The 27884-nt window shown below is 38.0% G+C and overlaps 1 protein-coding gene, 1 long non-coding RNA gene and 1 pseudogene across 3 annotated transcripts; 1 reads left to right on the top strand and 2 right to left on the bottom strand.

The window, feature by feature from the left end:
• The first annotated feature begins 30 nt into the window (after nucleotides 1–30).
• LOC110064123 (uncharacterized) lies at nucleotides 31–9904 on the top strand (annotated as a pseudogene). The gene is made up of 17 exons (XR_016202301.1): nucleotides 31–160; nucleotides 1234–1353; nucleotides 1593–1778; nucleotides 2081–2204; nucleotides 2730–2926; nucleotides 4034–4057; nucleotides 4174–4308; nucleotides 5016–5138; nucleotides 5538–5669; nucleotides 6029–6151; nucleotides 6906–6980; nucleotides 7534–7671; nucleotides 7844–7933; nucleotides 8298–8453; nucleotides 8784–8881; nucleotides 9147–9294; nucleotides 9796–9904. The product of XR_016202301.1 is annotated as an uncharacterized LOC110064123 (transcript).
• Nucleotides 9758–26394, bottom strand: LOC110064116 (EVI5-like protein). Its single transcript, XM_020771117.2, has 14 exons — nucleotides 25950–26394; nucleotides 21630–21978; nucleotides 21221–21337; nucleotides 20537–20611; nucleotides 20317–20442; nucleotides 16408–16446; nucleotides 15770–15874; nucleotides 14547–14636; nucleotides 14335–14432; nucleotides 13963–14077; nucleotides 13297–13329; nucleotides 12561–12701; nucleotides 12013–12183; nucleotides 9758–11748 (listed from the first exon to the last, which is right to left on the bottom strand). Exons 1-14 carry the CDS (start codon nucleotides 26075–26077, stop codon nucleotides 11620–11622), a joined length of 1716 nt encoding a protein of 571 aa, XP_020626776.2. The 5' UTR covers nucleotides 26078–26394; the 3' UTR covers nucleotides 9758–11619.
• On the bottom strand, nucleotides 18457–20308 carry LOC149102377 (uncharacterized). Its single transcript, XR_016202571.1, has 2 exons — nucleotides 19509–20308; nucleotides 18457–18728 (listed from the first exon to the last, which is right to left on the bottom strand). It is a non-coding gene; the product is annotated as an uncharacterized LOC149102377 (long non-coding RNA).
• Nucleotides 26395–27884: the final 1490 nt, after the last annotated feature.

Below are 27884 nucleotides of genomic sequence, written 5' to 3'. Positions count from 1 at the left end.
TTATTGTTTCTTTTACAAATACAGGCGCATCCCAGTGAAAGCTGTTGATTCGCTGAAGGCAAATCATACCGGCAACTGTTCAAATAAGCGGTAAAGGAAAAGGGGGACACAATGCTCTCTTTCAGCACTTGCTGTACGAGGACGACCTCTTATAAATCAGGTAAGTGGATGATATACCGGTTTGCAAAAGTACCGAGAAGCTGAGCAAGTGAAACAGATTCACTAGTCAGATTCCTCTTCGTTGCATTCCACCAAAAATTAATATAAGTATAGTAGTGAGTTTCCAGTTTTTTTTTTTTTTTTTGCCTTAGCAATTGTTAATATTAACAGAAAGATACCAGAAACAAGTAAGAGAGTTTCCACAAATGGCGATACCCCCTTTCTTCTGCCCCTGGAAAGAAAAATTCATTATGGCGACTGGAAACCCCTTAGCCAATTGCATTAAAAACAAGAAACGGTATTGAGGACCTTCTGACAGTTAACTTTAGCCCTCTTAGGCGTAAATAATTATATCACAATTAAAATTAGATTTCTTTTCGGTTAAAGTAAACCACTGAACTAAACAGGGACCGAATGCCCTAAAACTCTAGTTCCGCGAGAGCACATGGCTAGGAATACCCTGCAAATTATTTACCCGAAGAAGTCGTTCAGGTTAAATTGAATCGATATTGACCGTTCTATCGTTAAATAATTTTACCTATAGGTTTGTGTTTCCAGCCTTAATGAGGGGAATGTTCGTCCTTATATAATTGACCACATTGTACATACTTTCAAGGTACTTCATGTTTTTGAAAGTGCTTTTAAATAGCTCTCACACAGGTTTTTTCAAGAAGAAAAAAAGTCAACCCTTGTTGTATTATCCCAATATGCGTTAATTTCTCTCATTATTACGAAGAAAAAAAAACATTGTCTCAATCCATGCCGTCTTAGCTTAAAATTTCGCCGGCTAAATTCAACATCGATGATTTGTGCTGGTGAGAAGCGTAGATCGCTTTAACGTAAACAAGGTAATAGGCCACGTTCGATACATCAATATTCTAACATGGCTCCGAGGCTTTCAGGACAAACATCTATATCTTTGGTGTTGTTTTCTTTGTATCCAAGTCTCTTTTGGGCATTGAGAAACAAAAGAAACTTTAAAATTTTACAATTTTGACCGGGAAGCCTCGGAGCCATGTTAGAATATTGATATATCGAACGTGGCTTACTGATGTTTTCCTTGATTTCCCATAGCACCGTCTTCACCAGTGAACCCACTCTCACTTTTGGTCCTCGGTGGTCTCCTCTTGGCCAAAGGAGGCCTGGGGGAGAAAGGAGCATTCGAGAGGATTCTTGACGTTAATCTTGGAAATGGTGAGTTTTAACTTGCTTTGTCAGACTAGTTAAATTAGCTTTTCGATTTCAAATTGTTTCGTTTGAGAAAGTAAGCAGCTTACTACTCAACCATACTACTTATCCATATAAGCATTAATCGATGGAGGTGGACTAAAGAAGAGATATTGAAAGAGATAGCCCTTCAATTCAAAACACAAATAATTCTGAAAAAACAAAAATGGTCTTTTTGTCATTGGTGCAACAATTCACTATTACAGACATTCCAGAGAGTCCGCACCACTTATCCCATCTCTACGAAGGAGACATCAAGTTATCAGAAGAACAGCGACTGAATAATATCCTCTTTGGAAACCCTGATGGAGCTCCGTCACGCGCTGCAACTAATGTTGACAAGATAAAGTGGCCCAATGCTGTCATTCCTTACGAGTTTGACTGTAGTGTTGGTGAGTATTTCAATACACTTCAGGTTTTCAACTAAACAGTTTCCATTTCTTCCATTTCACCCTATGGCAAGAGAAAATTAGGTCTCTCATTTCCTCTTGCCTATGGTGATTTCAAAATACTGTTTAAATCGTCAAAATACTTTCGAACAGTTTAAAATCAGTTTAAAAATACGGCTGTTTTGGTAGGGGTAGTCTTACTGATGCCTGCACATTTCTGATTGGTTAGAACCAATTTCTTTACCGATTAGAGATAATCATGGTGTATTATCATTGGTTAGACTAAGGCTGCTTTACATTGACAGCCAGCATGGATCGGGCTGTGAGAACCACAATGGAAGCCATTGCCGAGTGGGAGAGCAAGACGTGCATCAGGTTCGTGAAGAGGACAACTGAGAAGGAATACCTGTGGTTCCACCGTGGAATGGGGTAAGACGTAAAGCAATCCCTAATTGATGTTTGATATGAATAGCTGGCAGAGTAATGCTTAAATATTATTTTAGTATTATAACTTTAATGTAGTTTTAATATAATAAAATGAGTCTAAACAAGGCAAGTACCATTAAAAGCCGTCGTTACGGAACAAGGACGCGAGCGGCGAAGAAAAGGGTTATAAACCAACTTTGCATGGACCTACATGTAGATTTGATTACATGAAAGTCAAATATATTTATAAATGGCAAAAATAAAACTAACTAACAAAGTAGCTCTGTATCCGATATTGGGATGGATAGTTGTATAGTGGTGACAAGGAAGACGCACTGGGAATGCCATTCTTGGAATTCCCTCCACTGCACAGTTACCAGCCCTATTTACGTCAGCTAATCATTAAAGTATCATTTTTCATTGGCTCTTATTTTGTGAAGCAGCTATGTCAGGAGTGGTAGCTGAATTTTTTGCAAAAGCCAAAATTTCAGAGCTATATATTTGTATTGCGCCCTGTTTTCTCAACAGTTGCTGGTGCGAGGTTGGTAAAGTACGAGGTCGTAAGACATGGCTGTCCATTGGCAATGGATGTGAATACAAACACGTCATGACCCATGAGCTTGGACATGCGATTGGCTTTTGGCACGAGCAGAGTAGACCTGATAGAGACAACTACTTGAAGATCCACTGGGAAAATATTCTTGACAGTAAGTTGTCTACGTCACGTTAGTGCTATCATAAATCTTATCCATGATTAATAAATACAATAACTTGTATTTACACAAGGCAAGTACCACTAATTAAGAGCCGTCGTTACTGAAAAAGACACATGCGTTGAAGAAAGGAGTTATCAGCTAACTTTGGACCTACATGTATAGATTTGATTACAAGAAAGTCAAACCTTGAGAATACAATTAACGAGAGAAACAAGAGTTAGTATGCTGACAGCTAGTCTAATTCAAGTTAGAGACAGGAGACAAATGGTCCTGTCAGCTCATGGAAGCATTTTCACCCTACACTGATGGTTGTACAGGTCCACTCGATAACAATACTCCATTGTCGGAGTTAGTGGATGGAAAGAAGTTCACCACAGCTATCCTCAAGGTATCTTTGCGCACACTGTGGGACTTAAAGGTGATTCCTTCCTTAAGTGCAGATGTACCATAATTGATGTCTGTGCATTTTGCTGACATCGAACCGGCACGCAGGGCAAAACCTGACAGACTGTTCACCTATCCGTGGCTAAAAATAGACTGTAAAACAGTTATCACAGGGAAGGGATGATCTCTACTTTACTTTCAATCTTTATGTTAGTCTGTCGGGGTTTTTTCTTTTTGTTTTTTCTTTTTGCGTCGTCGATGACGACGCATTGCAGGCACGCAGGATGTACAAATGTTCCAGCCGTGAGTATTTACAAATTGTTGTCGTAAGGAGATGTAAAATGATTCAATTATAAGTATGACTTACGAATGCGTACTCCTCTACTTACGTATACACTGTACTACCATTAGCGTGCAAATTAGCATGCCGACGGTTACACAATTAAGTGCATTTTTAAATTAGGGAGGCAGGCCACTACTATAGAGATATTTGTTAGAAGATAATTAAGATTGCTTTGTATTCTCTCAACTCCAAAACTCCAAAATATGTTTTGTATACAGTTTAACCGTTACTTTTAATTACACGATTATATTTCATCCATAGCTGACAAGTGAACAACATGAAATAAAATATTAATTTACGAAATATACATGTGCCTTAGATTTCTTACTTTATTATACTTAGTTGATTTCTTAGATAATTTGTTCATTAATTTATGTATTACTTTTTAGGTCGTGCCGAGAGGGGAGCTGAAGGTAAAAAAAAAAAAAAATGATACCCTAAAACTGACTTTCCCAAGTATAATGAAAATGTATTGCATTTGTGGATTAATTGTTGTGTTTCCTTTTAATTCTGGCAAACGTTGTTTTAGCCTATACAGCACCCGAACGATGTGCGGACAGGGCCAATACACCTGACTGCGAGGGCTGGAGAGATGCTGGGTTCTGTACACAACATTCGTCCATGATTTACCACTGCAAGAAAACTTGTGGATTTTGTACATCTAGTAAGTGTCAAAACATATTAAATAATTCATCGTGGTAAAATTGCAAGACGATTTATTGTTTCAATAATACAATACTAAGACTATTAAACCATAGCAAGGGATATAAGTGACTGGATCGGCTAATGGTACCAGGCAAGCATTAGGCGACTCTAACGTTGGAGATTATACAACATAATCTGGTGCGTCTGACATTCAAATAAACGGAGTGACTGAGCAGTTTGATATACCACGCAGGCCGTCTTAATTCAATCGTTCGTCACCAGCAAAATTGTGACATTCTATTGCCGACCACGAATGGTAAAGTGACATCACAAAAGCCCTTTTCGAATGTTTTTGCCCAAAATAGTTTGATAATTTTTCAGCCATTTCTTGAGAAACAACATTTTCAAACTCATTAATAATTCGTCAAGTTTATACAAAGGAAATCATGATCGAGATGGTGTTTGGATATCTGATCTTAATTAGCATAGATTTTTACAATTTCATTTGTCCGTTTTCTCCTTAGCTTTAGTTTCGATTGAGAAGATATATCAAACACTCAAGACAGTGTTTGACCAAATTTCCAAAAACCTCGAAGTTCGTCATGATCAAAAATACTCCGCTGCGCGTCGTATTTTCAGCTCTCTTCTCGGTGTTTGGAAATGTGGTCAAAGACCGTGTTTGATATATTACTACAAAATTCCACCATCTTTTTCCCCATTTTTCAGATGCTTGTATGGACCTGAAATTTGAGTGCAAGAAATGGGCCACTGAAGGAAAATGTTCATCAGACAAAGCTAACATGGATAAGGAGTGCCCCAATTCCTGCAAGACTTGCAAAACCTGCACAAGTAAGTAAACCTTCTCCGGGAAACTGCTCAGACTGACAGCAGGATTTAATCATTTCCTTCTTCCCGATATCGATTGATATCATCTGCCGGGCCTCAGCTGAGACGATCGATGTTATAGGGCAGCAGGAAAAGCGAACGACTTTTCTCAAAGACAAGCTACGATCATTAAGCGATCAAATGGTGTCTGGGCTGAAGATCGCAAGAACTGTCAGTTGCTATGAAGGAAGCGAACGCGAAGAAAACGCATATCTAAGAAAACTGGACGGCAAAAGATATCTAAGACGTTCAGTAATCTTTAAAGGAACTTTCAGTATCTTTTCATCTCACCGGAGAAAGAAAGTAAACCAATTTTCTTTCTTTGTTTTTTTTTTTCCTTAAAAATTCTTTGTTAATTTTCAGACCCATCGCCCAAGATCTGCGTGGACAGAGCCACGTCAAAAGATTACGAAATGTGGAAGTCATCTGGGTTTTGCTCCTCGCACGATGCAATGATTTATCATTGCAAAAAGACTTGTGATTTTTGTTCGTCAGGTACGAATGGTAAAAGTAAGACTTGGTCGGAAGATCCGCTTACGAATGACATTCAGTCCAGGTTATGAAAGAATTTCACAGTGTAAATCGTAAATATGTTAAAATATGTCTGTGATTTAAAAAGACATAGTTTACTTTAGGGGTTCTCTTCTTCTATTAAGTTCATCACATAACAAGTTCGCGATTGAAAAAGGCGTAATATAAAAGTTCCTCATTTTATTTAATATATTGTTTGGTCGAGAGATGATGAATGCTTGTCGGTGAATCTGGTCTTATTGACTTGTACATGTATCCCAAGATAACCAGATCCCCCATTGTTATTTCTCGTCATAAAAGACAAATTACGTTCGTCTACACAGATACCTGCCTCGATATAAAATCTGACTGTAAGCAGCGTGCTAAAAATGGTGAATGCAGTAAAGTTTCAATGGAACTCGAGTGTCGTCACACATGCGGTTACTGTGATGAATGTACAAGTAAGTGCAATTAAATTTTCGCCTGGGAAGGTCAAAAACCGTAGACAACCTTATTGTAAAGTAACTATTTTACAGGAGGGCGAGGGGGGTGGGGGGTGGGGGGTGGGGGTGGTCTAGATCTTTTCCTTAAATTCGCTAAAACAGAAAAATAAATGCAAGCAGGCTAAGCTGGTGTTTCTATTTTCTGACAACTTGTCGCTCCTGCACCAGCAACCTATAACTGAGAACATGCTTTCAAAAGAGAAAAGAAAATTAACCGCTGTAGCATCCCTATGTAAGTTTCCCTCTATTCTCAAGCAAGCTCGGTGACGCATTTACTCGACTGATCAGTGCGTAAATTTTGGATTGCATCTAGCTAGTCGCTTAACGGGAAGCAATGCCAAGTTACTGGCTATTTCAAAGCCGAAACAAAGCAACTGTTGCATTCAGTTGTAAACGAGGTAACAGAAGGGTCAAAGCATTTTGAAATTTAGCCATATTTGGCTTGGTACACCATTTTGCCTTACGTAAGGATTAAGGTACGTGGACACCACTGGCCCTGGAGTGCACGATGAACAGAAGCGCTGACTTGTGTTACTCGACTAATTTTCGTGAAACAAAACTACAAATGTAGCAGGGATGATTTTTGTACATATATTACACAGCTTGGTTGTATGCCCAGGTAATTCAGAAACAGTACATTAGTTTGAGTTTGCTCAAGTTTCATTACGGCCGTAGAAGTATACGTAATACATACTTTATTTTTCCTTATCTTTCATAGCACCAGCACCAACGAATCCGCCAATAACAGGAATTCCCACCGTTCCAACGACTTTGCCGAACAGAACTGGCGTGGGTAGATTTATTTGCTCTCTCGTCGTCTTTGTTTGTAATTACAAACGAATCCTTTCATTTGCTATTTTTAAGCTGAAACTCGTCAGTCAACGGTTTGGTTTTGCTTGAAATCAAATCCAAAAATATATGTTGCAGGTGAAAACAATTTCATTGTTAACGATCTCCTGTCTTTTCACAGTCATTGATATTCTACAGCGAAAGTTCATTGCCTAGTAATGAACATGTGAATGGATCTTTCCACCACGATTCTTCGTCCCCTTTACTCTCCTTTAAGGGGGGCCTTAAGGGGTGAAATGGGCACTTGGGGTTTGCCTATTTTTTCACTAGGACTGAGAATCGGAAACCACAAAATGGGAATAGGATTGCTATTTGGGCAATCCTATCCCCCCCCACCCCCCCCCCCCCCCCCCAACAATTCTCGTCTTCCAGAACCCTCTAGAAAGCTGCACGGATAAACTGATTGAAACAAACTAGTTTTGTTTCAGTTTTAGCTACCCGAGATATGAACAAGCACTCCATATATAATTATTCCAATGCACTTTTTTCCTAATCAGGTCTGATATGTGTAGACAAACGTAAAACTTGTCCAACATGGGCTGCTCAGGGTGACTGAAGAACCAACGGCTGGACCGAGAGTACCTGCCGCATTAGCTGCGGTACGAAGTGCGACACTTACCCCTTCAAGCCAAATGGTAACGATGACTCCTTGTTTATACAGACATGCATTCAATGTTTAAGAATTAAAAACTTCACGAGAAGGGTATTTTAAAATTGTGCTAACCTTCTGTTTTCTGACAAAGGCAAACTAGTAGCATATTGCCATTTTTTAAACGATTCCTTGCCATTGCTTTTAAATCTACACAGGAACCTGCTCTGAAGCCTTCGGTCTAGGATGGCCTGGAAATTGCAAACTTCCGGACAGTGCATTCAGTGCATCGACAGAAAACAGACCAAGTGAGTTTGTAATTGCCCTAGATTTATAGAATAGTTGACCATGGACGCCATTGTAATCGCGCGCTGTATATTTTTTTGGGGAGGAAAGGGGGGGCTTGTTTATTTTATTTTATATATCTATTTTTTTCTCTTTCAAGTAATTATATCTTTCCAGCGCATAGATGCTTGGTGTTCACCCTAAGTGTAACCATTGTTATAGTTCGTTACTAATAACGCAGTCCTTACAGATAAGAAGTTCTTGCTTGTTTCGTCTTCGCGTTACTAGTTTCGTTGTTGTACTTAACGCCATTTTACCTAAAGCTATCCCGTGACATCATAAACTTTTAACGTTCATCTTTACTTTTTACAATTTTGCGTTGCATAGCTGGTTGGAGGGCATCGGCGGACAATGCACGTCTTTACTTTGAGGACGATCAAGACAACAAAAGAATTGGAGCGTGGTGTGCAACTGATCGAGACAACCAGTGGCTACAGATTGACCTTGGCAAAGCCAAGAAAGTTAGAGCTATCGCCACGCAAGGTAAACCATACAGCTAACTCATTCGTGTTTTCTCTGACGTGGCATTGATTTCTTTCAACGTTGAGTGTTTGCTTTCGTTTATGCGTTTGCCAAGCTTTTTCACTGGTCTTCACATAAGCTTAAAGTCGCGCAATTACAAAAAGAAATGCTTATAACATAACAGGACTGACTATAAACTGACTCGAGCCAACATTCGCGAGTCGAAAAAGTCAATGAGAGTTACGGAGTGATACAGGGAAATCAATGAGTGTCAATACCAGTTATTCGTGTAAACAATATACAAACAAGTACTGACTCTGCGCTTTTTTCTTTGCAAAACTATTTTTAAAGGTCGTGACGTTTTCCACGAGCACGTCAAAGAATACAAACTGGCCTTCAGTGATGATGGATCTAACTTCCAGGTTTACCAAGAAAATGGAAAGGAAAAGGTTAGGCTACTAACATTGAGAGCATCGCACTGAGTGCCAGTATCAATATTAATACAAAACAAACACTTTCAATCGGATGGCATTATTTGTACTTCGATTCGACGTCTAAACACCCCACGGGCTTATATTCCAGAGGGAAAAGGAAGATTCCCGAGGGCTTTCTGTTTTTCGGGAAGGGGGATTATAATCGTAATTTTTACACGCAGGCGTTTAGCTAGGCTGTCAACAGTTAACATGGGATAAAATTTTGTTTTTACAATTTTAGAACTTCATTGGTAACTGTGATCATTTCACACCGGTGTTGAATACATTCACCCCCGTCAAAGCCAGATACGTTAAGATCCTTGTTGGGAAGTCCTCATATCCATGCATGAGGGTTGAACTGTATGGTTGCGAAGTCTGACCGTAGTAAGGTAACAGTATTACATCCTAAAGGCTCGTGCAATTTTGAGAACATTTTCAAACCTCACTCGTAGTGTAAATCCTTGATTGCACTCGCATTCATATGATTACCTATTACCTATACTCATTAAGATTAAGGTTGCACGTAACAAAACCGCAGCGCAGCTCAAGGCCATTTTTAAATTGTCGAGCTGGCAACCAATCAATGTGGCCGTGTGCGCGGTACTCAGATATGCGCGCGCATATACTTAAATTGCGCAGCCTGGAAGGTAGAAATACGTGCATAATATGCACTAGAGTTAGGTTATAGGTTCTTCCTAAAACTATGAGAACATTCCCCACAAACGAAGCATGCAAGAATAACGTCTTCTGCCTGCACCTTCAAGCAGTATACAGTTGTTCTTTACGTATGTATAAATTATGCGATGTGATTTATACACTGTTTCGGAGATAAATGACACTGGTACAGCACCCTATAATTAAACTGTTTTATTATTTCCTTCTATTCTCAGCTCTCCGCCTCCTTGCAGCAATCAGCTTTACCCCAGTAGAGTCCAGCTTAATCATTTACACTGCTGTAATTGTCAACTGTGTTGAAATAAATTAAAAATTCAAAACGTCCTCTTGTTTACACAAGCCTTTCAGCTCAACGGGCGAACAGCATCTAATACCCCCCACCCCACCACACCCCACACTAACAACGAAAACATCACACCTGAAAGTGATTAGAATACAGGTTCAGATTATCAATAGTAGATTTAATGAATAACAGCAATGTTCCACCAAGACGGAAGGGCAATTCCTTAACGAAGTCAAGTAAAATTTTGTACACACATGTAATTTAATACATAGTCAAATTCTCCCACATTGTACAACAATAAGCATCATTATTTTGACACGTGAACAGAATTTGCTTGTTGGCTAATTGAATCAAGGGTAAGAGTTGTATTTTCTGTTTACTTGACACAATCTAGAGTGTCTTTCAGGGATTTTAGACTAATAAATATCAACATCACATATCTTGATTAAAAAAAAACATCTCATACAACACAAAATAACCAAGTACATCTTCGATTGTCTATCATCAAAGACATGTGATCTCCTTGAAGTAAAGTAAATTTTAACAAAGGGTTACAGGTTTTGTTTTTCCATGGACACTGAAATATTAGTACTATTTTACCGCAGAGAACTAACTCTCCTTCATTTCCTTTGAACATGGTATTTTGTAAAAGTTAATAAAAGTCGATACATCTTAATGACAAACTGAGCTATCACAAAACCATGCTCTCAATAAATTTAATATTACTGAAATAATTCTTAAAATAATACTCTATTAATATCAAATTTGTAACCAGGAGGGATCCCTCCTGTTTGTAACCATTAGTTTGAAAATATTAATTACCAAAAATTTAAATTCTTTACTCAGCAAAACAGGAATGGCTACGACTATCTTAAGTTACCCATTCATATTTAAGTTCCCTTTTTTGCAACTTTCATAACTTTCAATTGCTCTACTTATTTCGTATAAGACAGTTTACTTCCGTAACCGGTGCACTTGGGGGAACTCGCCAGTTCAATTACCTCGCTAAAATCCGGTTTTATTTTTTAGGGAAATTCTTGGGGAAAATGTTGTAAATCTTTGTGATTACTGAAAAATTAATGATTGTTTTCAAAGATGGTCTGTCAAGACATTTTAAGTGCCCATCGCAATCAGCTCAAAATGAAAGTGTACATGGTGAGATACAGAGCAATCGAAAACTGACAAGCCAGTATAATTATTGTGACCAACGAGAATGTTCAAATTGACATTTGTGAATAAGGATTACAACTAAAGGAAAACTAATGGAATTTCTTTCAAAATTGTCTCCTCTCTGCTAGTGACAGACCACAACTTTTTCCAACTCTCATTTATGGAACAATCAGTTTGTCCCGCATCTTAAGATTTTCACTTCAGTGTAGGGTACAGTTAAGTGCTTGGCATCAAGCCGCAGACCAAACTTATTTCATTATGCAAATCTCTTGCCATGAACGAAATCGTATAATTCAAGTAAAACAAAGAAATTATTTTTGAACTATTTCAAAATAAACATTGAGAGTAAATGGCAAACTTATCGAACCGGATCTTGCCACTGTCGATAACTTTGTTACATAATTTATTAAACTTATGCGCCATTTGGCCAATTTTTCAACAAGTTTTACTTTATAACAGTACCAATTAAACCTGGTGCCATTACACGCTTTTAGTCTTAAGACCTTTCAAGGGACAATTCAGATTCATGTTTGTACAAATACTGTGACTATAAAACGCCTCACCGCTCCAGCATTAATGGCCCCAATCAGCTTGCCTCGCTCTCAAAGGAGCCATTCTCTGTTGTTGTAGTAATTTCATCAACATTTACCTCTGACCCAATAAAAGACCCTTGAGGAAAAGACGCTTTCCCTGTCTCATCCTTTGCAAGGTAAAGCTGAAAAATGGATGACATCAGTTAAAGCTACAATCAACGACTGGTGATTTTGGCGAGCTGAACAAATTGCAATCTATGGTTTGGGATGAGAGTGATTGTGCATGTATGCAAGTTACACTGGACTGAATCTTTGCATTTAGTAGAAAATATAAGGTATAATCTTGTTCAATTTATAAGTTGTCTAGTAACTAAATCATCAAAAGTTTCTCAAACTCACCACCCTAAACAAACCACTGAGCATGAAATAAAGTGCACAAAACAAACCTCAGTTTCTAAATCTCGTGACTTCCTCGTCAAATCATTGATGATTTGATTTGTTTTCAAGTCTCTCTGCCTATACTCTTCCAGTTCTGCCTCCAGTGCAATGATCTTGACGTCACGTGGAGAGGGAGGAGAGTCATCCTGTCGTCCACTCATCTCGTTAATAATGTGATTCTACAAAGAAAGACATCCGTTGAAATAGCCTTTTCTTTTGCACAGGAAACAAAACCAGTTCCTTAAGTTAGTGCTTCGCCTTTTGAGCAACGCTTGTTTGTTTTTCCGCTTGATGGACTTCTTGTGTAAAGTACTGTTACATGTAGAATTCATAAATGTACTCATCATTACTGCTTCTTCTGCGCCAAAATTCTGAGTCAAAGGGTTATATGAAAGCAAAATATGGAAAACGAAGTTTGTTGCCTTATTGATTTGTTTGATTAATTTCTGTGCCTCCTTGCTCATGACAGACTTACAGCCCCTAACACCACGGATATGAACCAGTCAACATGCTCGAGTCTCACAGTTAACTTAATAAAAACCACATAAATTAAAACCTTGAACATCGTGAGTTCTTCTATTCGTCTGTTGGCTTCTAAAAGAGCCACTGTGGTTGCCTCATCGCGCCTTCTGAAAACTACAAGATCTCGTTTGAGGGCGTAGATTTCTTCCTGTTCCTCCGCTCGAGTAATTTGACCCTAACATTCAGAGAAAAATGTTTAATGAAAATCCAGTATGAGAACTCTAGAACATAACTATTGTAAGTTTCTTCAGCTGATAGAGTGCGGAAATACTAAAGTTGTGCTTAACTCTTTGCGCACTGATTCAAATCCAGACAGTAGGATTTTTTTTTTTTTTTTTTTTTTTTTTTGCCTTCCAAAGCTAAGACCAACCCCTACGTATATGTTCCATCAGGGTTTTGTAGGAGAAAAGAAACAGTTTCTAAGTGGGACTGCCCGTCAGGGCGAGGTGGAGTCGGACCTTTGTCCCAGATTGCTACAGTAGCTGTGAACGCTTAGCAGGAACAATGAACAAGTCGGCGAATACATATACAGGTAAGTGTATGGGAATATGATAAGTATGCATAGTGTAAGTCACCTTCTAAGATTTAAATCTCCGACTACAGAAACTAAGAGGCCTTATGCGTCCAATGGTATGATGACGATGGACAAATGTGTCTTTACACGTTCCCATTCAAGTAATTGCGTGCAGTAACTTTGAGCGGGTACAATGTTTGTATGTCTTATGTAAAAATCACTTGCACAAACTCAAAGAAAACGAAAAACACGTTACCTGAATTAATGTATCAGCCAGATTGGCGCCCTCCTGTGAAACAGAGACCGAATAAAAGTTACATATGCCTTTGGTTTAAAGAAAGAAAACGATAAAATGATGGGTCTCCAACAAAAGACAAAATTCATGACAGTAAGAGAAGTCACATGAGTTTCAATAACATGATCACACAGATACAGTGTAGTTCTACTTTAGAACGTACGATAAAAATAAAGACTACAAGCACAGAGTTTATTCCTGGACTTGACCCTATTAGCATCCAAACTCGTATTAGTATAAATCTAAAAGCATTCTATCAAGAATGCCGTTCTCTGATTGGCCCCTCTACTCACTATCTATTCTGTTGTAGATAGTGAGTAGCCCAGGCGTGTGCGCTTATTTGCATTTTTTAAGTGTCTGTGAAAAGGATTTAGAGAAAGTTTTGAACGGCTAATAGGTATACATGTATACTAAAACAGTTAGATTATTCGCTCTCGATTTCCATGCGTGATAGTTAATTCGGGCTGCCCCCTCGTCAACCATCACGCGATGGAAATCTCGAGCTCATAATCTAATGGCGTTGAAAGAAAATAATGTAAGGTATATGTAATTGGACAGATTATGGATCGACTCATCCAAGACAGAAAGGAAAACAGTCACACAAAATTAACTAGTTTATTCATTTACTTTCTCCAGTTCATCTATCCTTTGAAGCAGCAGTCTGTTTTCTGTTTTCAGACGTCGTAGTTCTTCGTTGTCTTCCGCTTCCTTGTGTTTCACACGAGTGTACTCCTTTTCTAACCTAAAAACAAAGCAAACACAAAGCCTCTTGGCAAAGAATAGAAACTGTACAAAATGCTACTGTACCGATACATGAATAAGCAGGATTATTTCTAAAGACCCTCAAGACAGGGAACGTGCATGTACAGTGTACAATCTGCTGCTCACATGATCAACATTTACAATCCTCCTTAAATCATACACGAATAGCACAAGTAAACCAGATGTAAAAAGTAAAGCTGATTTGTATCAAGGACTGCACAAGTTATGAACGTGTACCTCTTTAATTTCTTTGAGCTCACTTTAACTTCAGCTGCTGCCTTCATCAGAACATTCATGTCTTTCTCGTATTTTCCAGGCATTGTTTTCTGAAAGTACTAACAAGCCAGCAACAAAGAACGTCATCAGATACTGTACGTGTGTACCTCCAGTCTACGATAATCAAAGAACTAGAAGTGAATCAAAGTACTGTAACTGAGCCAAATACGTACCTTCAGCATTCCTTCAATATCAAGTTCTAGTATTTCCTCTTGGCCTAGAGTAAGCATCGCCAAGATGACACGAAAGAGCCCTTCCCTTCCCTAAAAGGCAATTACAATTACTGAGCTCACATTGATTAGTTCAACTATCAAAGTTTACATGAGTACCGATATAAAGTTGCTAAATTACAAGTACAACCCAAGATTGTGACTAAAATAATGTCGTAGCTTGCATTTTATGGCAGGGGTCCCTTTCCATACAGCAATGTGCAGGTCCCTACACACACATGACGTGATGCTGGTACATTACAGGCACCTCAGCACCCATCATTGTAAGCCGTCCAACCATTCGGCATAATCCGTTCAAAAATTTTCTTCAGCCGTTCAATGTATCTGTTTTGGACGGTTTGGGGAGCCGTTTCTTATCCGTTTACTTGCCGTGCGTTCAGCAGTTCCAACGGAAACTGTACGGAACGTTTTCGCGTGAGAGGTCACATTTTTTTTATGTGTCCAATAATGACTCCAATCAATTATTTGCCAGTACCCCTTGGACCTTGACTTCAGAGGGTCACTTTTACACACGAGTTTCTAACCTGAAGCATTGGTTACTACACTACTATAGTGTGTGCCAGTGTGTATAAAGCGATGTGAACTGGCCTATAAACGAATAAACGGTACTCTAACCGACTATTTAAACGCACCTCTGAGAAAAACTCCGATGCTCACTCAAGAATCACGAGAAATTGTAATGTAAATTTATTGTGCCCCCTTCACAGAAACATCTCGGAGGGAGGACGCCCTTTGCCGTAAGAACTGTAAAGGATTGGAACAATTTACCTCGATCACTAAAGACAAATAAGTCTTTGAAATCCTTTAAGGCTGAATAATGGAAAATAGTGCTAAACTCTCAGAAGACAAAGCGATCGTCTGATATAAATTAATGACAATAGATAGATGTTTGCATGCTCTTCGTTTTAAACCGATTTGTCCCGTTGTCAAATTCTAGAAATATTTGTATTTTCATTTCTATTGTTAACAATATCTATTGCCGATGTAGTTTTTATTATTTGTATTTTTTATTTTTAGAGGGCCACAAGTTCATCAGTAATGTAATAGTTACTGTTACGTGTCACCCTCATAAAATAAAATTTCTTACTTACTAACTTCCTTACTTACATGTGCAATACAAGGAAAGCACAAACCTACAATTACCCATCACCTCTCTTACAATGTACCTCACAGATGAAGACATCCATAATCCTAAAGGCTGCATTCAAAGGAAACACAGATGCACACAGCGTCAAGAACCATGACGACGCATACATAGCTGTATCAAATCCCTGGTAACAAATTAAAGAAAAATAACTATTTTATTACTATCTACTGATTGCAACTCCGAGGATAACAATGTATCAGAAAAACGTCTTGATGGGAATGCCACACATTTCAAATTATGTAACTTTATCAGGTAAAATTAGACATTAAAACTAATGGAATGAGGTAAACAAAATAAAATACTGTATAAACAATAAATATTTTATAGAGAGGTCAAACCACATCTGCCTCGGCTTGCTGGTATTCAAGCATGTCCCCTTTCCAAGTTGAACTGGCATTTGAAAATGTAACAGTTGCTCCCTTAGGAAGAATTACGAACAGTGGAGTATTCAGAGAAAACCCTCAGAGCAAAAAGTGACAGAAGGCAAGAAGTGACAGAAAACTAAATCTTCACACAGCGGTCATGCTGGAATCAAACCCAGGGCACAATAGTAGGATGCAACCAATCTCACATCACCACTGTGCTAAATGAATACTGTTCCCCTCTGAATGTATGTACAAACACTGTATGTGTGCTCTACTTGTACAATGTAACTACCTGGGCTTGGAAATGTGAGAACAACAAAGGCAGGCTTTCCTTGAAGGGAAAAAGAAAACACTGGTCAGCATCTGAAATTTGGCGGAGTGACATTGTATGACCGCAATTAAAACTACATATTTTTGTTGGATTGGATTATTAAGAGCCAGCAAGTAATTAGCAATTATTTTGTGAGGATGCCCATTAATGTATTGTACAGCGTACATGAAGATTAACTATTAAACAATTAGAATATGAGCTCGAGATTTCTATCGTGTGATAGTTGAAAGTCAACTATCACGCACAGAAATCGAAAGCGAATAATCTAAGGGGTGGCGAATGGTAAAATCCGAGACTTGCCGAGACGCCGAGACCGTTGTATAAAAATTCGAGACCGAGACTTAAACAATTTCGGAAAATCCGAGCCCGAGACTCAGTGCAGAGAAAACCGAGCCCGAGACGCGCTCTTGGTCACTTGAAACTGGATCTCATTTAGGGAAGTGGTAAAAACTATTCTACAATCAATAACTTGTAGTTTATTTGAACTACCAAATAGCAGTCACAGATAAACGCTAACTATTTAGTTATGCATTAACATTTCGACCTTTTTACGGCCTATCACGACCTGACTTTCAGCTACTTTCGAGGTCACGCGCTCTCATCAACTTCCGGTCAGCTAGCTTCAAACATCTCATAGCTTCTCATCGGCGATCATCCGTTAGTTTCTCGAGCTTACTGCGCGATCTAACTTCAGCTGCTAAATATTGTTTGACCTTCTGTACTGGTTGATATAACGCGTTATGGACGAGGAGAGGGTGGAGGACAAGAAACGGCGAAAACACAAATGTAAGTAAATTGTTAACTTTGTAATTATTCATACATGATTATTCATTATTATTCTCCTGTCTCCAGACATTGCCTATAAAAGATCTACCTTGACTAGCTCTTGCTATTCGTAAGCATCGATTGAGGAGGTCTACATATGCATTTGGTTGTGTGTTTGTAAGGCTTTTACTCTAAAACTGTGTTAGCTTCTATTTTAACCGCGCAATGAAAGGCTATTGAACAGTAATGAAGCATCATAGTGACCGGCTGTCATGGCGTGAACAAATTCGCCGGCAAATTATTTTCTTGCACGGGCCATCCGTGTGAGTAACAAGTAAAACGATAATTTAGACAGCGAAATGCATAAAATCCTAGGCTCAATACTGGAACAAGTTTGACTAGTAGATACAATGTTGGTGCAAGATTGGAGACCATACCAACCCTGTGATGCAGCAAAAATGCACATATACTCTCCAGATTCAGAGGACTGTTTGTTGTTTCACTATGAGTTCACTGGCATGGTTAAGTTGGATCAAGTTGTGTGTAAGCTAAGAACCGAGGGCTCTATCAGTTATGTTGATGATGACTTTCACCTGGAAATCGATGAAGCTATTTACCATCAGTGTGTGATGGAATTGAGCCAAATTCCTAGGAAAGAACCCTCCACAGAAACGGCATTCAGAGACAAAAATAGTGCCAGTACTTCAAGAGGGCGATCACTGACTAAGGCTTCCACACAGATATCGCCAGTACAATATGGTATAATAGTAAAGTCTTCACGTGTCAAGTGGCTTAACATGCAAGGACGAGGAGTTCGACGCATGTTAACCCCTACTGAGCATTTTGTAAAGTTCCCTGACAGTTCGCAGGTACCCATTTATACTCCTGGGTAGACAGGCACTGTGAAAGGGGCGACTTGCACCTTAACAAGGTTCTTTATAATTGGCCAAACGAAACCATAAAAAAAAATAACAATAGGTTAACAACACAAACAATACCCCTAGTCCAAAGAAGCTCAAAGAACAAAAAAGGTGCAGATTAACAAGAACGAATCAAAATAGAGGTTCTAAAGAGTTGCTGGTCAACTGCTGTGAAAGTAAAGTGTTTAGCTTACTCTAGAAGGCGACACGGTGCACGACTCACGAATGGAAAGTAACTTACCACAAAGGACGAGGAGAACAAAACGTTGGATTACCAAACACATGGAAAGAACACTACATAATGTAAGTAAAGCAAATTAAAGTTAGCATGCAGTTAGTCGTTTTCTTTAAGACGTCTTATTTAGAGGTTATATCTACATTTGTATTCTCTACGACCTCCAGAAGTTCTCCAGTTGAGGTAGTGCTCCTTTATTGCAAAGACCATTACAGTAAAATATTGTTTTTGTTTTGCGTAACGGTATTCTACAATAGCTTAGAATACACCGTCTTAGACACGCCGGTATATTCCAGACTACAATCGCATGTCCTCAGGCTAACCACTTATAAAATCTAAATCGAGTTACTTGAATTCCTTGTCTTAAAGTGCCTATGAAGTAAAAAATAATTGCTGATTATTTGGAAGGCTTTTCAGAGTAAAGAAGAATGGCGTTTCCCTTTTTTTAATATCTTTTGTCGTTCTAGAGGTATTTACGTTTTTGTATTATGCAAATGAGGAAAGTGATGACATCATAGGTGGTTCTATTTGAACAGTAAAACAATGAATCAAGAATATCTCTAGAAATATTGGAGCAGTGTTCTTCAAACTTGGCACCACAAATGTGCATCACAAAAGAAGCAGAATGACACCTTCTGCCAAAAGTGTTGCCATGGCAACACTTTTGGTTCCAGTCTCTTTCTGTGAAAAACCAAATATGCCAATTTGCAACCTTTTGAAAAGGGACAGAGGGTCTTGCTCGGAACACACATGATTCCCATATTGTCTTAACTCTCCCCCATTAGATTGTTGGGAGTGGATGATCCTTGTTTCAGATAAAATCTGGTAATGTTAGTTTTAATTAAAACAGTGCCAGTGACATAACTGTTGTCATGGCGACGACACGATGGGTGTCATTTTGTTTCTTTTGTGATGTACATTTCTGGTGCCAAGTTTAAAGAACACTGCTTTAATATTTCTAGAGATATTCTTGATTGAGTGTTGAACTGTTTTAGTGGAACCACCTATGATGTCATCACTTATAATACAAAAACGAGAATATCTCTAAACAAAAAAAGATATTCCAAAAAGGAAAACGCTATTCTTCTTTACTTTGAAAAGCCTTTCAAATCAGCAGCAACTATTTTTTACTTCATAGGCACTTTAACCGGCTAAAAATACAGTCCACCGACCATGTTTTCGTGCGATTTCAGCATCAAAGCGTGCGCATGGTTATTGTCAGCGGAAACCTGATCAAATGAGCATGCGCGCGGGCTGAGTGAATATAATAATAATAAGAGAAGTAAAAGTTTCGCATTTGCCGCCGTTTTGCGTAAACGCCATGTTTAATCTCAGCAACACTGACTCTGCTCGCTCAACGCGATAACTTTTGCCGGAGAACCTCTGCTAAAAGAGCAAATCCGAGACTCCGAGACCTTGCGAAAAAAATTCGAGACTCCGAGACCGAAAGAAACACATGAAAAACGAGACTTCGTGACTCGTCACAAAAGCTTCCGAGATTCCGAGATAGGATCAAGAATTTCCGAGATCCACGATTTTCTGGGTACCATTCGCCACCCGTAATCTAATTGTTTTAGTATAAATCTACTAGTCGTTCAAAACTTTATCTAAATCGTCTTCACAGACACTTCGAAAATGTCAAGAAGCGGCAATCATTTTGTTAACAAGGGCACGTTGTTATACTACTCACCATCTATCACAGGATAGATAGTGAGTAGCGTAGCCAATCAGAGAACAGCATTCGTGATAGAACTCTACTAGATTTATACTAATAAATGTTAGAATGATAGTTCTGGTTGAAACGGTGCAACGTGATAGCGTCTTTTGTTTTGGCAGTTACTTGTACATGTAACTCTCAATAAGTTCATTAATCAATGATTGTGTAATTTAATAAACAAATAATGACAAGTCAATTAACATTACTTGACAACCACTGAGCAGGTTTCATACCTGCAACATGCTTTCTAGCTGAAATATGCATAGTCCAAGTTCTGCCATTGTTGGTTTAAAGATCTCTCTCATTCTATAATCCTGCATGAGCTTTACAAATACGCAAAATGCATCTTCCTCAGGCATCTATTACAAAAGAAAGGTAGTATAAAAACTATGCCGGTCCAAATAAAGCTAAATTGTACTAGTTCAAATATTGTTCTGCATTAATTATAGTTACCTGCATTAACAATATGCCAACAATGAATGCACTTCCTTGACAATATCCCACTTCCTTATCCCAGATGGAGTATGCCTGGATTAAACAATTATCAAAAACACCAACCTGATAAATACGTGTACATGTAATACCGTTTTCCATGGTCTATGGCCAATTCCACTACAAAATATAAGTAACAATAATTGCCAAGTATTTTACATGCACCATAATTCACTTTCTACAGTATGTACATAAATTTTGGCCTTTCCACAGAGTAGTGGAAATAATTAAAAGTCTTGACAGACAACAGCAGTATTCAAATAAACTGAAGAAATAAACCCCCACAGTTGAATCAGTTGATCAGATATTATAATAAACTACAATAGACTTTCCATTACACTGTATGCTGAAACCTTCAATTGGAAAATATTCAATTGACAAAATCTTCCAGTTGAAGGATTTCAATCCAGTGGAACTCTGCAAGATGGGCACCTCACAGTCATGTTGTTAATTAATACAGTCACCTCCTTATCACAGCTACTTCTTTTTGTCCAGGTGAAACTCAAAGACATACTATGTCTTGTACATGCACCATCTACACCTGTGCTTAACCTACATACATGTACAGTACATGTGCCTGTTGAACAGTCTAAAGATTCTTTTTATACTGGGTCAGATATGCAAGTAGTAATCATTCAGTTTTACCTTAATGACATTGAAAAGAGTTCCTTGCCCAATGCCATCTTTATCTTTAAAGAAGGAATGATCAGGAAATGTTCTAGCAATATCCCGTTTAATCATCCTTTCACAGGCTGAATTACTCTACAAACAAAGAAGCATTTCAAGAATAATTATTATTATTACTACATGTATTTAAACTTGCACTTGAGGAACAAAATAGGATCTACATACAGAGACAGATCACCACATTGTCTGCATTGTGTACAACAGTTACTGTTCTATCACTTTTAATGACAGTACAGAAAAAGTCTAGTGGTACATACATATGTACTGATGAGCAAATGAAGTACACCATTACAATTGTAATTGTAGTTGTGAATTCATCAGTATGGTGTACATACAACTCTAAAGTTACCTGAAATTCCAAAATTACCTTAATGAGCTGAGGATACTGATCTCTAAGAGGAAAATCCCTTGCCTCGCAGAGCAGTTGCCAGACCATGCCACGCAAAGCATTGGGGACACCTCGCCTGACCATGTCTCGCACAATCTTAGGTTTCTTCCGTTGAGCATCAGACCAGTTGCCGATGAGTTGTCCCCACTGATGATAGGTATCTGCTTCCCCACACACCTCGTCATAATTTTCAGGTGTTTCTGGAGAATCACTTGTAGTATCTATGGAATTGCTTCCCACGCTGCATGTTGACCACCTCTTGTTGCCAAGCCCCAGAGATGGAGAATCTGGTATTGTTGTCAGTGCCTTAGAATCACTGCTTAACAGCCTAATGAACAAAAGTACAGCGAATTTCCAATTTTTTAAGTGCATGTACATATACCAGTACATGCAGAGGAGGGGGACTAATACAATTACTGTACAAGTACATCAAAAATTATGACAAACAGCTAAAATCAAGACGTGATGTTTTGGTTTACACAAATGATGTGCTAAGTAGAGTTCCAGCATCATTTGTTCTAAAAAGAACAGTACCTCAAGGAAAGAAAGGGGTTTTTTTTTAAACAAGTACTGTATACCGCTTTGTGATGTTAACAAGGAAGTAATGTACATGTAGGTGTAACATGGCTCAGTAAATATCCACCATTGTTATATAGGTGGAATTTAGCTGAATCCACAGTATTCCAGTCTCATTGGTTGATTTATGGTCACATGGCAATGGCTACATATAAATCTAAATGTCACCTCACAGGCAACCATTAAGCAATTCCAATTGATTTTCCACTAAGCAGAGGTTACTGTACAAAAAAAAAAAGTCATGTATCAACTTTGACTTTTTCTTGCCAGGTTATTACTTTACACTAAACTGAAGCTACACACATGTACAATGTATACAACAAAACACTTAAAATTACTTGTCCCTTGGGAAAGAGTTAAATTTATTTTACCTCACAATTCATCTCAATGTTTTCCCATACGAAGTCAAGATGAAAACAAAACTAACTGTTTCCCTCGGGACCCATAATTAAGTATATTAGCCCCTTCCACTGTGAGGAATAATTTTTATTCTTAACCACCAGAATAAAAGTGAACACAAGTCCACACAAGTATGATCTTTAGTTCAACTACTTTTAGTTATGCTAAAAACGTGATATTTGTTTCTTGGTAATCGAAATGGGATAATTAAAGTTTAGCCAATAACCATTTAACGGTACAACATATTGATGTATTGTTTTTCATTAGCAATGCAGGTGAAAGAGTGTATAGAACATCTCCTGAGGTATAGTCACATTAATTTTCTTTTTAACACAGGACGTATAGAAATATCACCCTCTATAATAGGAAGAATGCTATGCATAAAGTTTGATTACAAGTGTGATGATTATTATTTTGATCCCAGACATGAAAATCGAAATGCAAAAATGTTTAGCTAATTATTATTTAACACCAGAGCATTTTGACTATTATTTACATTTGGCTCTTCTACTTATTATGCAATATGAAATTTATACATTTATCTTCATTGTGACTGTTCTTCATTAGCACTGAGACTACTCTCTAGGAGCTACATGTACATGTAAGTCTTCTATTGATAAGGTAGGTTAAGTGAGCTTCTATACTTTCTTACTGATTCTTTTTACTACTGTTAAACATGTGTTAAGGCTTGTCCTCTCCTCAAATTAAAAAAACAAAACAGTCTTTCTCCCTGTAGACAATAGTTGATAATCAAAGGGGACTCAAGTTAGTGAGGTTCTACTGCACAAGTTGACTGCGGGAAATTTTGTCACGAGCAAAATTTTCTTCAACATGTTTCCAAAATCTCACTGGTTAAAGTTTGCAAGGTGACGAAAACATACCACATATCCCTTCCTTCCTTAGATACTTTTAGTTATGCTAGAAACATGATATTTGTTTCTTGGTAATCGAAATGGGATAATTAAAGTTCAGGCCAATAACTATTTAACAGTATGGCATATTGACATATTGTTTGTACATGTACAATGCCTTCTGCTAAACAAATAACTGAGTTTTCATTAGCAATGCAGGTGAAAGACTGTGTAGAATATCTCCTGATGTATAGTCACAATAATTTTCTTTTTAACACAGGTATAGAAATATCACCCTCTATAATAGGAAGAATGCTATGCATAAAGTTTGATTACAAGTGTGATGATTATTATTTTGATCCCAGACAGATGAAAATCGAAATGTAAAAATGTTTAGCTAATTATTACTTAACACCAGAGCATTTTGACATGTTACAACTGTATTTACATTTGGCTCTTCTACTTATTATGCAATATGAAATTAATACATTTATCGTCATTGTGACTGTTCTTCATTAGCACTGAGACTACTCTCTAGGAGCTACATGTAAGTCTTATATTGATAAGGTAGGTTAAGTGGGTTTCTATACTTTCTTACTGATTCTTTTTACTACTGCACATGAGTTAAGGCTTATCCTCTTCTCAAATTAAAAAAAAACAACAGTTGGCAGAAACCAAATTCCAGTTAAAAAATTGAATCTGAAAAAACTGCAAGAAATGTTAACATTAACATCATAGATCTACATACATGTACATGTAGAACACCATATTGAATTTCATATTCCAAGATCTGGTAGTCAAAGAGTTTTAAATTTCTTTGTAGCAGACTTAGCTGTTTCCCTGTTACTGTATGTCACACAGAAGTATCTTTGTTGCCAAATGAAAAGGAAAGCCCAATACAAAAGACAGTGAAGACAACTTGATGCATGATAATGAATGTTTGAGATCAATTAAATGCAGAAATTATTAGCTTCACAGTAAAACACCCTAATGAGAATTCTAAAGTACTGACTTTATTCAGAGAAGCAGATGAAAGAAAGTCGTAACAAAATAAGCATTTTTCAAATTGCTTTCCTTGTTTTTGAAGTAATCAATAGCCTGACAAGTTGCTTAAAAAGTGGTAAGGACTGTCAACATGAAGGTGTAAATTTGTATTTAGGAGGCTAGAAAATGTCAGAAAGCAACAAATTTGAGGCAAGAGATGCATGGTGTATAGAAATGATGTTTTGAGATAAATGAACTATAATCTCAGGTCTTTTTTTTATTAATACTCTCCAATGTTACACCTGGGAATGGTTTGCCAATCAGTTATAGGAGATCCATTCACTGCTTGGGCAAAATATGTGAATAAAATAACTTGCTAAGTTGTACATGTTCTTGATGTGACTTTGAAGGTCAGTCTTAAGTTTTGAAATTGTTTTTGATTGGAAATTATCACTAACAAGACTGGTGAGACTAATTACAGTACACTTGCCCAATGGACCACCAAATTTCCATTTTCACCTGCCCAAGAACGAAATTGACTTGACCTGGGCAATGGGACCTGGGTTTTTTCCTGCCCTGGGTATAGTTTACTAGTCACAGATTTCTACACACCAGCAGAACTGCCATCTGATCATTCAGTTTGTTGCAGATTTAGTCAACACACAATCCAGTACAACTGTACAATGTGGCTTAAAACACTGTACAGCAGAAGGAAAATACATTTCACAAAAAAGCTACAAAGTAGTGCATGTATGCATAACGATTTGTATGCAGAACACTACAAACATCATTTTTAACTTGTGGCTTTGGTGAGTACACCCCAATGGAATATTTCATTCGATTTTTGTCCATCATGGTTTCTTTCATTTGTTTATAATTAATTTAATTAATGCAAATTAAACTTGAATCAATTAGGAAATTACAAGCAAGTGCCAAGTGCAGCCTGGCCCTAATGTAAACTCATCAGATTGTGTGAAATTAAACTCTTTTGAACCTGAAGTGTCTCTTGAAAGTAGTCTAAATGAAAAAATAACACAACATAATAAGAGCTTTAAGGGCTACAAGAACACTACAGTGAGGAATATGCAGGAAATTGCGTCATATAAGTGGTCTCGCCCAAGATTCTCAGCCTGTTATTGAACTGAACAAATATTAAACAAAACAATTAGGACTTTCATTGTATGCTTAATGAAAGTGTAATGAATGAACTCTTGGTCAGGGGATAAATTATGCATCGCAGAACTACTGCTTTCGATATCAAGGTAAAAAATTTGGGTCCGTGTAGAACTAAGCTTACATGTACAGGTCAAAGCAGCAACCTAAGCTTTTAACCCGCTCATTTTTATAACGTATTACAAACACTGACGAAAACGTTGTCTGTTATTGAACTGCCCTCTAGTCTATCAGTATTGGCCTTCGTACCACAAGTTCTAATGTCCGTGCACAGAAGGAGAAACCTTGAATGAATCTGAACACTCGGTAAACTCACCTATTTTGCTCCTCCAACTTAGCGACAAGTTCGTCTACGGATTTTGTTCGCGACTTCGAGCGCGGCGGCGGTTTTAAGCTGTCTTGACCACTTCCATCCTCCGAATCTCCATTAAAATTGCTCGCCATAGTGAAAACTGCGGCAGTTTATCAGGCAACTTCCTCGGTAAACTGAGGTAGCTGCCATGAACTTAAAATTGCCAGCTGTGAAGGTGACAGTCACATGCGATACCCTGGCTGACAGTGGATGAAACTTAAAGCAGGTCACATTTTCAAAATATACTGGATCATTCCCTAAGTTAACGAATTATAAGTCTTGGCTGGATGAAATACTAGAAAAACATTAAATAAACGAGCCACCAAGAGGCCACGAAAGGTCAAAACAGGCTCCAAAACAGATTGACCGAAAGAACGAGAAAGTCGAAGGAAAACTTAACAAGACAGCGTTACACCTTGGCAGCGGATTTCCAACATAAAAACAACTTCGCCTACTCGGGCCCAGTCTCTCTGTCAAACTCGGGCCCAGTCTCTGTCAAAGAAGTCTTTGCAGCTACACTTAGTCTTTCCAGGGGTTATTTATTCTCAAGCTGGCTTGGAAACCCAACCCTCCCCACTGTTGAAAAATGGAAACTTACACGGAATTACTCTCTCCCTAGAAATTCGTTGCTTTTCTATATTTTTTTCTTGTTTGTTTGTTGGCTAGTTTATATTCCTTTACTGCCTCACAGAGTTTTTCCTCCTTCACTGATATATTGGCGATTTTCAACCAGTAAAAACAAACAACTTCGGTCGGTGGCAAGGCACCACTCTGAAACCGCTGACAGGCCTAGCATTTACGGCAGATGATCACATACAAGTCCAGCCGGACTAAATTAACATAAATAACATATATTAGTTGCCTGAGTGCGTCTCTTCGTGGCTTGTAGAACTACATGTTTTTGTACAATGATGCATTTTTACTTTCGGGACATCAAAGACAAGGGGAATTAATTAAAGTTCAAGGAAATTTCTTTGAGCGCCAGATTAATTTGTACTGACAAATAAAAGGCTAAGAATTATAATTATAGTTCAACCATTCCTAAGACGTAGATTTATTTCCCATGCGTGAGCTCTGGTACACACAGTTTTAAGCCACGGCTTCAAGCCAGCTTCACAAAAATTTCAGTTGCCGAGTCCAGCGTTGCTGCAAGTAATCTCCTTGCTTTTTTCAACTTTGGGTCAGAATCCTCTCTTGATTGTACTGGAATAAAAGGTGGTAGTTGTGGAGTTCCGGATACTACGTGTAACATGTCCAATTGAAGGCGGTGGGAACATATGAAAGCACACTAACAAAACTGTTTCTTAACTCTTCGCTTTTCCTGTCAAAAAATATGTTTTCAACTCTTGTTAAAAGAACTGAAAAAACTAAAAAAATTTCAAGTCGCGAAAATCTTTATATATAGTGACTGTAGGACGAGTTTTTTTTTTTTTTTTTTTTCTTTGCGATAATTCAGTTAAGTTAGCAATCAGATCTGTATTCTAATTAAACTTCCTATAAAGTTAATCTGGGTTCCAATCACTTTAAAACTTGACAAATCTGTCTCGTTCACGGAATTTGCAGTGGATCAAGTACTTCAAATCTGACTGTGAATCTTAGTGCGGGGCCGATTCATGTTTACCAAATTTCCATATGTCGTTCATGGTGTAAGTGAGATTAGCTCATCTAAGTTCTTCATCAAAATTAAAAGCCCATCCCTCCAAAAAGAATTAAACCAAAACACCAGTGCTATTCTTGTAGGACACGTCGATTTAGCTGTCGGACATGTACTCTTGTTATGGATATAGGATGTGAGAGTTAACTTTCAAAGCTCAAGGTATTCTTTCGTGGCATGTGTTTTTCTCTAAGATCATATAATTGTTGGAATTAATATACAACATACTCAACATACTCTTTGCG

The sequence above is a fragment of the Orbicella faveolata genome, unplaced genomic scaffold (assembly GCF_042242905.1).
Source record: "Orbicella faveolata isolate gen_17 unplaced genomic scaffold, um_ofav_v1 contig_36, whole genome shotgun sequence".
Classification (NCBI taxonomy): domain Eukaryota; kingdom Metazoa; phylum Cnidaria; class Anthozoa; order Scleractinia; family Merulinidae; genus Orbicella; species Orbicella faveolata.
Note: the sequence above shows the minus strand (reverse complement) of the source record. Positions and strands in the feature narration are given on the sequence as shown.